This window comes from Dipodomys merriami, unplaced genomic scaffold (assembly GCF_024711535.1).
Source record: "Dipodomys merriami isolate MVZ:Mamm:240054 unplaced genomic scaffold, mDipMer1.0.p SCAF_1, whole genome shotgun sequence".
Classification (NCBI taxonomy): Eukaryota; Metazoa; Chordata; class Mammalia; order Rodentia; family Heteromyidae; genus Dipodomys; species Dipodomys merriami.
The window spans coordinates 32,594-41,855 of record NW_027202270.1 but is presented as its reverse complement, the minus strand read 5'-3'; the positions used below and the strand labels follow the sequence as shown (position 1 = coordinate 41,855).

Genomic DNA, 9,262 nt, shown 5'->3' with positions numbered 1-9,262 from the left:
GTGGAGAACCGCAGGTAGGTAGCTGCAGGTGGGCAGCATGGGCCCTGCGCATCTTCAGGCTTGCTCTTACCACACGTGAGTGTCTCCCCTGTCCCTGGCGCCTGTGGTCTCATCTGTGAAAGCGCAAAAGGTTCCTGTGCAGGAAGAGGCTTTGGACCTTTGCAGGCATGACACCGGCATCCTGGGGCGGGTGGCTGTGGCCTGGGGCCGGTGGGAGCTCTGGGCCCTAAACACTCAAGTCCTTCCACCAGCTGGTCTGCATTCCTGGGAATCCCACAGAGCTGCCCAGCAGGTCCAGCCCGAGTTGCTAAGGTCCCACAGTTCCTGCCTTTGGAGGCTCAGAGGGAGGAAGTAAACTCCAGGTGTCTGGCTACCCTCCTGTGGCTCTCTGTTCTATGGAGAAGTCCCTGCTGGGAAGCAGGAGTGTGACCGCGGGGAGCCTGTCTCCCATAGACCACTGGCCTGATGGATGAAGGCTTAGGAAGCAGCTGCAGTCCAGGCAGGGGCCTGGCTGGGAGATGCTGGCACCATGGCGGCTGGCCTCACCCCACCGTGCTCAGTAGAACCTTTCTTGCCCTGGAACGCTGTCCATCCAGCGATGCTGCCCACCAGCCCTGGCGGGACCCGCTCTCGTCTTACCCCGCAGCTGCTCTGGTGCTGCTAGCACGCAGCTCTGAGTTCAGCCATCTGCTGGGAAGGGGCAGGTGGGCAGAGGGGTTAGAGCCCCTGTTCAGCAATCGGGGGAGGGGAAACTCTGGATCTGGCAGACCTGGGGCTCCAGGGCTCTGCTCCCCATTTTCCTCTGTCCCCATGTGCACCACACACGGACAAAGCTTTCGTTGTGAAAACAGGTACCTACCTGAGGCGCAGACGGTGGGAGGAGGCGGCGGTGGGGCCCAGGGTGGGGATGGAGGAGGAGGAGGGGGATGGAGGAGGATGGGGGATGGAGGATGGAGGACGTGGCCGTGGGGCCCAGGGTGAGGATGGAGGAGGAAGAGGAGGAGGAGGAGGAGGAGGAGCTGCTGATGGGGCCCAGGGTGGGGATGGAGGAGGAGGAGGCCTGTGGCACTGGTGCTCTATTTTAGACTGCCAGGACAGTAGCCAAGAGTTTCTTTGTTTCTTTCTCTTTCTTCCTTTCTTTCCTTCCTTCTTTCTTTCCTTCTTTCCCTTCCTTCCTTCCCTTTCTCCCTCCACCCTCCTTCCCTCTTCTTTCCCTCTCTCCTTTCTTTCTTCTTTCTTTCTCCTCTTCATCCCAATTGTTAAAGGCTTTGAAGCACAGGAAGTAGTTCCTGTTGGGATGTTTGGGGGCCATCTCTAGCTCTTGAAGTCTTTTTTGCAGATATCTGGGGCAGATTGGCTGATAAATTTAATGTGGAGGAAAAATTGTTTTTCTTGGCAGGACAGATCTCCTTTTGTGAACTTCATGAAAAGGGAAGGGTAGAGGGAGGGGCTGGGAGGGATTAGAAGGCTGAGGGGGGTGGCAGGAAGGAGGCTCATGGGCGGGGTCAACATGTAGTGCAGGGGAAGGGTAGACGAGGGAGTTTGCTCAGTGGGGGCAGTTTCAGCCAAGAGGATGTTGACCTCAAAACAAGAATGTAGTGATGATCAGGAGTGAAGAAGGAAAAGAGCTAGGGCCTAAGAAACTTCTGACCAGTAGGAAATTGTTTCTCTTGTTTGATATCAGGAATTAAGCCCGATGCCTTTCAATTCTTCATGATGCGGCCAAGGGGAGAGTCAGTGGGAACAGAACTGTAGAAGCCACCTCAGTAGCAAAGGAAGAAGCTGAGGCTTTTGAAAACTCTGTTCAAGGCATCCCATGAAGGAGCATTCTGTCGTGGAAAGCCCTTTGGTGGGAAGGGGACTCAGAGCCGGGAAGAAGCTCATGTCTGCCAGGGCACCACGGGAAGGGCCCTGAGCTCTTCAGCCCCCACGAAGGGGAGGCTCTTACCCATTCAGAGGAGGGCAAACACAGATGGGGGGGTGCATACAGGAGACAACAGCCTTGGCCGGAGGTCGAGATCGTCATGTAGCAGAAGGAAGGTTACCAGGCCAAGCATTATTAGCCTAGCCCAAAGCTTAGCCAGGCCCGAGTCCTGTGTGACATCACCCCGTGACCTCCCTGTGTGCCAGGCCCGAGTCCTGTGTGACGTCATGGCTGTGACCTCCCTGTGTGCCAGGCCCGAGTCCTGTGTGTGACGTCACCCCGTGACCTCCCTGTGTGCCAGGCCCGAGTCCTGTGTGACATCATGGCTGTGACCCCTGTGTGCCAGGCCCGAGTCCTGTGTGTGACATCATGGCTGTGACCCCTGTGTGCCAGGCCCGAGTCCTGTGTGACGTCACCCCGTGACCTCCCTGTGTGCCAGGCCTGAGCCGCTCGCTCTATGTTCTGTGACCTCTTTGTCCCGATTCCTGTTGGGCAGGGCTGAGGTGTCTTGGGCTAGAGGCTGGCTGGTTTGGATCATGTCCTGTGCCTCAGCACTGACGTGGTCAGTGGGCAGCTCAGAGCTGTGTGGAGGAGGGAGGGCAGGGGCCATGGAGGGGAGGAGGAGGGAGGGCAGGGCCATGGAGGGGAGGAGGAGGGAGGGCAGGGGCCGTGGAGGGGAGGAGGAGGGAGGGCAGGGGCCGTGGAGGGGAGGAGGAGGGAGGGCAGGGGCCGTGGAGGGGAGGAGGAGGGAGGGCAGGGGCCGTGGAGGGGAGGAGGAGGGAGGGCAGGGGCCGTGGAGGGGAGGAGGAGGGAGGGCAGGGGCCGTGGAGGGGAGGAGGAGGGAGGGCAGGGGCCGTGGAGAGGAGGAGGGAGGGCAGGGCCATGGAGAGGAGGAGGGGAGGAAGGGGAAGAGGGGAAGGAGGGGGAGGGGGAGGGGGAGGAGAGGGAGGAGGGGGGGAGGAGGAGGGGGAGGAGAGGGAGGAGGGGGGGAGGAGGGGGAGGCAGGGGAGGGGGAGGGGGAGGAGAAGGAGGGGAGGGGGAGGAGGGGGAGGGGGAGGAGGGGGAGGGGGGGAGGAGGAGGGGGAGGAGAGGGAGGAGGGGGGGAGGAGGGGGAGGCAGGGGAGGGGGAGGGGGAGGAGAAGGAGGGGGAAGGGGAGGAGGGGGAGGGGGAGGAGGGGGAGGGGGGGGAGGGGGAGGGGGCGGGCCGTGCGGAGGCGCGCGTCCGCAGCCCCCCCTCGCTCTCCCAGGCCCCGGCATGGCGGCCCCGCGCCGCCCCGCGCGCGCCGTGCTCTTCCGGCGGGAGCGGACCGGCCTGACCTACCGCGCGCCGGCGCTGCTCCGCGTGGGTCCCGCGCGCGCGCTCCTGGCCTTCGCCGAGCAGCGGCTCAGCCCCGACGACGCGCACGCGCACCGGCTGGTGCTGAGGAGGGGCGCGCTGGCCGCGGGCGCCGTGCGGGTGACTGGCGGGCCCCGGGCGGGCGGGCGGGCGGGGCCCAGGGCGGGCGGGGCCCAGGGCGGGCGGGGCCCAGGGCGGGCGGGGCCCAGGCGGGCGGGGCGGGGCCAGGGCGGGCGGGGCCCAGGGCGGGCGGGGGCCCAGGGCGGGCGGGGCCCAGGGCGGGCGGGCGGGCGGGGCGGGGCCCAGGGCGGGCGGGGCCCAGGCGGCGGGGCGGGGCGGGCGGGGCCCAGGGCGGGCGGGGCCCAGGCGGGCGGGGCGGGGCGGGCGGGGCCAGGGCGGGCGGGCCCAGGGCGGGCGGGGCCCAGGGCGGGCGGGGCGGGGCGGGGCGGGCGGGGCCCAGGGCGGGCGGGGCGGGGCGGGGCGGGCGGGGCGGGGCGGGGCGGGGCCCAGGCGGGCGGGGCGGGGCAGGGCGGGCGGGGCCCAGGGCGGGCGGGGCGGGGCGGGGCGGGCGGGGCCCAGGGCGGGCGGGGCGGGGCGGGGCGGGCGGGGCGGGGCGGGGCGGGGCCCAGGCGGGCGGGGCGGGCAGGGCGGGCGGGGCCCAGGGCGGGCGGGGCGGGGCGGGGCGGGCGGGGCGGGGCGGGCGGGGCCCAGGCGGGCGGGGCGGGGCAGGGCGGGCGGGGCCCAGGGCGGGCGGGGCGGGGCGGGGCGGGCGGGGCCCAGGGCGGGCGGGGCGGGCGGGGCGGGCGGGGCGGGGCGGGGCGGGGCCCAGGCGGGCGGGGCGGGGCAGGGCGGGGCGGGGCCCAGGGCGGGCGGGGCGGGGCGGGGCGGGCGGGGCCCAGGGCGGGCGGGGGCGGGCGGGGCCAGGGCGGGCGGGGCGGGGCGGGGCGGGGCGGGGCCCCGGGCGGGCGGGCCGGGCTGGGGCGAGGCGGGGCCGGGTGGGCGAGGGCGGGGGCCGGGCTGGGCGAGGCGGGGCGGGGCCCAGGGCGGGCGGGGCGGGGCGGGGCCCAGGCGGGCGGGGCGGCCCCGGGGCGGGCGGGGCGGGGCGAGGCGGGCCCCGGTCGGACGGGGCGGGGCCCAGGCGGGCGGGGCCCAGGGCGGGCGGGGCGGGGCCCAGGCGGGCGGGGCCCAGGGCGGGCGGGGCGGGGCCCAGGCGGGCGGGGCCCAGGGCGGGCGGGGCGGGGCGGGGCGGCCCCGGGGCGGGCGGGGCAGGGCGAGGCGGGCCCCGGTCGGACGGGGCGCGGTCCCGGGCGGGCGGGGCGGCCCCGGGGCGGCCCGCTAGCCAGCTCTCCCCGCAGTGGGGTCCGCTGCGCGTGCTGGAGACCGCCGTCCTGGAGGAGCACCGGTCCATGAACCCCTGCCCGGTGCTGGACGCGGGCTCCGGCACCGTCTTCCTCTTCTTCATCGCCGTGCTGGGCCACACCCCCGAGGCCGTGCAGATCGCCACCGGCAGGAACGCGGCCCGTCTCTGCTGCGTGACCAGCCGCGACGCGGGCCTCACCTGGGGCAGCGCGCGGGACCTCACGGAGGAGGCCATTGGTCCCGCCCTGCGGGGTAGGCGGGAGCAGGGGCGGGCCGGGCCTGGGGGCGGGGTCCAGGAGGGCGGGGCGGGGCCAAGACAAGAGGGGCGGGGCATGTGGGCCGAGCGGGATCACGGCCAGAGGGCGGTGGTTGGGGCGGGGCCTGAGGGAGGGGTGGGATCACGGCAGGAGGGCGGGGCCTGAGGGAGGGGCGGGGCCTGAGGGAGGGGTGGGATCACGGCAGGAGGGCGGGGCCTGAGGGAGGGGCGGGGCCTGAGGGAGGGGTGGGATCACGGCAGGAGGGCGGGGCCTGAGGGAGGGGTGGGATCACGACAGGAGGGCGGGGCCTGAGGGAGGGGCGGGGCCGAGGACCCCGCTAGGCCCCCGGCTCCCGCCTGCCATCTTCTCTGGACCGTCCCCATTCTACCCAGCCTCCTGTCAAAAAAGGCCTTTCCCTCAGGTCCCCAGGATGGTCCACGAGTGGGTGTGGGTCCCCGTGCCCCAGTCGCCCCCCGTGGGCGCAGTGCTCGTGGGTTCTCGTGTGGATCGCCAACCCCAATCCATCTTCCTCCATGGCCATACCGCGAGCCCCGCCTCCCGCCCCTTCCGCGGGGCCCGCCCAGATGCCAGCGGGTCACTGCCCTCTCCAGCCACCCTGGCCCCTGCTCCAGTACCGACCTGCGCCTGCCCGTGCGCGGAGCGCTGCAGGGACGCGGCCGACTCTAGGGGTGGATAAGACAGTGAGCCCGAGGCCCCGCCCGCAGGCCCTCCCTCACCTGCCCCGCCCGCAGGCCCGCACCTGCCCCGCCCGCACCTGCCCCACACGCACCTGCCCCCCCCCCCCCCGCAGGCCCTCCCGCACCTGCCCCGCCCGCACCTGCCCCGCCCGCAGGCCCGCATCTGCCCCGCCCGCACCTGCCCCGCCCGCACCTGCCCCGCCCGCACCTGCCCCGCCCGCAGGCACGCCCGCACCTGCCCCTCCCGCACCTGCCCCGCCCGCAGGCACGCCCGCACCTGCCCCGCCCGCACCTGCCCCGCCCGCAGGCACGCCCGCACCTGCCCCGCCCGCACCTGCCCCGCCCGCACCTGCCCCGCCCGCAGGCACGCCCGCACCTGCCCCGCCCGCAGGCCCTCCCGCACCTGCCCCGACCGCACCTGCCCCCCCCCCAGGCCCGGCCCGCACCTGCCCCGCCCGCAGGCCCTCCCGTACCTGCCCCGCCCGCAGGCCCTCCCACACCTGCCCCGACCGCACCTGCCCCCCCCCAGGCCCGGCCCGCACCTGCTCCGCCCGCAGGCCCTCCCACACCTGCCCCGCCCGCAGGCCCTCCCACACCTGCCCCCCCCCAGGCCCGGCCCGCACCTGCCCCGCCCGCAGGCACGCCCGCACCTGCCCCGCCCGCAGGCCCTCCCGCACCTGCCCCGCCCGCAGGCCCGGCCTACACCTGCCCCGCCCGCAGGCCCTCCCGCACCTGCCCCGACCGCACCTGCCACCCCCCAGGCCTGGCCCGCACCTGCCCCGCCCGCAGGCCCTCCCGCACCTGCCCCGCCCGTTGCTGCTCTCTTTGGACAGTGCTCACTTACACTGGGAATGTCCCCACTGATGACTGCCACTGCTGGTGGTCAGCTTGGGTTTGGGGCCTGCCATCCGCTTAACACCCAAGAATCTGGCTAAGAGCTGGGGAGCAACTCAGTGACCGCACACTTGCCTGGCCTGCTGGAGGCAGAGCAAACAAAGCATCTGCCCAAGTAGTCTCCTGGGTTCCTCCAAAAGCACAGAGCGAATTCAGGGCTGAGGTGAAAGGGAGTCATCTTACAGTCCCCACCTTGGCTCGCCTGTCCTGGTTATCTTTCCTGGGGAGCTCATCAGCCTCTCTTCTCTGCAGACTGGGCCACCTTTGCCGTAGGCCCAGGCCACGGGGTCCAGCTGCGCTCGGGCCGTCTGCTGGTGCCCGCTTATACCTACCGCGTGGATCGCCGGGAGTGTTTTGGCAAGATCTGCCGGACCAGTCCTCACTCTTTTGCTTTCTACAGTGATGACCACGGCCACACCTGGCGCTGTGGAGGCCTTGTGCCTAATCTGCGTTCGGGTGAATGCCAGCTGGCGGCAGTGGACGGAGGCCTCCTGTACTGCAATGCGCGGAGCCCCCTGGGCAGCCGCGTGCAGGCGCTCAGCACGGACGAGGGCACCTCCTTCCTCCCTGGGGAGCTCGTGCCTACGCTGGCTGAGACCGCCCGGGGCTGCCAGGGCAGCATCTTGGGCTTCCCGGCCCCACCCCTCAGCCGGACTCGGGGTGAGGGGTGGTGGCCGGCTGCCAGGAGCCCCCCTCACCCTCCCTGTCCCTCTCCTGGACTCCAGGACTCTCCCAGGGAGGGTGCTCAGGGCACTCTTGGGGGCTGGGTGCCCAGAGGACCCTTTTGCCACCCACAACCCTGGGGAGATGCCACAAAGCAGCCGGGTCCAGAACCTGAGTGGGTCCCGCTGCAGTCCATGCGCGCCACGTCCCCACCTCCGGGCCCCACGTGGCTGCTTTATTCTCACCCTACAGGCCACAGAGCCAGGCTCCACATGGGGATTCGCCTGAGCCGGTCCCCACCGGACCTCCACAGCTGGACGGAGCCCTGGGTGATCTACGAGGGCCCCAGTGGCTACTCCGACCTGGCAAGCCTTGGGCCTGTTCCTGAGGCAGCCCTGGCATTTGCCTGTCTGTTTGAGAGTGGGGCAAGGGCCTCCTATGAGGACATCTCCTTCTGCATCTTCTCCCTGCGTGAAGTCCTGGAGAACGTGCCCACAGGTTCAGAGCCACCCAGTTACAAAGACAAGCCATGGGGGCGCTGCAGCCCCTCCTGATGGCTGCCCTGGCTGGGTGCCGTGCAGGGAGTGTCTGGGAAGGCTGGTGTGATCCCAGGACGGACAGAGCTTGGCGCCTGCGTTCTCACCGGGGGGGGGGGAGGGCAGGCAGTGGTGCCACTGTCAGACAGTGGAAGGCATGTGCTTGTGGAGGAAGGGAGGTGCAGACTTGGACCTGGCTCTTCTGAGTCTGACAGAGAGGCTGCCGCAGCTCCAGGGCTGGGTGTGAATTCAGCCAGCCCAGGCCTTTTCTCCTCCACAAACACCAGATCATGGGCTGCTTTCTAGCATTGAATGAGAACAAAGGGATCCTGCTTGTGTCTTCTTCCCCTGTTAAAACCTGGTGAGGGTTCTGGTATTCCAGCCGCCGCCTCGGCCTCCGTCCCCACATCTTGCTTTCACTGTACTGTGCTTTCACATTCCAAGAGGTGGCTGATGGGCACACTCCCTGACCTCAAGCTCTACTACAGAGCTGTTATAACAAAAACCAGCTTGGTATTGACACAAAAATAGATGCGAAGATCAACGGAACAGAGAAAAAGACTGGGAAATAAAACTATATACTTCCCCTTATCTGATATTTGATAAGGAGCCAAGGATATACAGTGGGAAAAGATGGCTTCTTTCCACAATTGGTGTTGGGGAGCTGGGCATCCACAGGCAGAAAATGGAGCGTGGGTCCAGTTTGACACCATGCACAAGTGCTGTGGCACAGATGAGGCCAGAGGAAGAGAGCACATGGTAGTCTCTGCCAACTCTAGTTGAGCCTGGATTTGCTCTGGGGGAGGTGTGCTCAGATTCTGAACTTCTGCTAGAGAAGCAGGGAGGGGCTGGGCCCTGAGAGGGGCCTGCCTTATTTCTAGCTGGGGGGGGCAGTGCGGGGTGAGACTCAGCTCCCCTCCCAGCCCCAGACCTTGCATTCTGCTCCCCAACTCACCTCAGAGCTTTGGTTCCTCCTTTGTAAGTCCCAATTTCTGATTATAAAAACAGTACACACATTGTCATTGTGGAAATTTTGGTACATGTAGAAAGCAGTAGAGAACAAAATAAAAATGGCTCCTAGAGACCCATCTTCCTCCACCGCTGTGACCAGCCCCCGGTGCTTTCTCTGGAGCCTCACACTCCGCACGGTGCCCTGGCCGGGCACCTGGTGTCGGTTGGCGCTGTTCATGCAGCTCCAGCACTCACACGCTGCCCCACGCGTGGCCTTCTGGTTATGATCCTGTGTGCCCAGCCTTGTGGGGTGTCTCTGGGTCTGGTCACGCTCCAGGCTGTATGGCCACCTCACACCACCCCTCAAGGGGTGGGGACCCCACCCCACAATCCCTGGGGAGCATGGAGGGTCTCCTCTGCTATTTACTTCGTCCTCAGACGCCATCCTGGAGGGAAGTTTCTTCCAGGGTCCAGACAGGGCCAGGATGTAGAGCCCAGTCCAGGCCCTCAGAGCCCGGAACATGCCTGACATCACGCCGGGCCCTCAGAGGAGAGGGGAGAGCTGTCTGCCCTGGCTTTCCTGAGTCCAAGGCTGAAGGAAGGGAGGGCAGGCTGGGCCTGGAGCGGCTCAGGAGGTTTCAGTG

At 69.0% G+C, this 9,262-nt stretch overlaps 1 protein-coding gene across 1 annotated transcript; it reads left to right on the top strand.

Annotated features, from left to right (window-relative positions):
- Positions 1-704: 704 nt before the first annotated feature.
- Neu4 (neuraminidase 4) lies at positions 705-8,755 on the top strand. Its single transcript, XM_069999377.1, has 4 exons — positions 705-851; positions 3,172-3,380; positions 4,616-4,871; positions 6,721-8,755. The coding sequence occupies exons 2-4, from the start codon at positions 3,180-3,182 to the stop codon at positions 7,683-7,685; spliced, it is 1,422 nt and encodes a 473-aa protein (XP_069855478.1). The 5' UTR covers positions 705-851; positions 3,172-3,179; the 3' UTR covers positions 7,686-8,755.
- Positions 8,756-9,262: the final 507 nt, after the last annotated feature.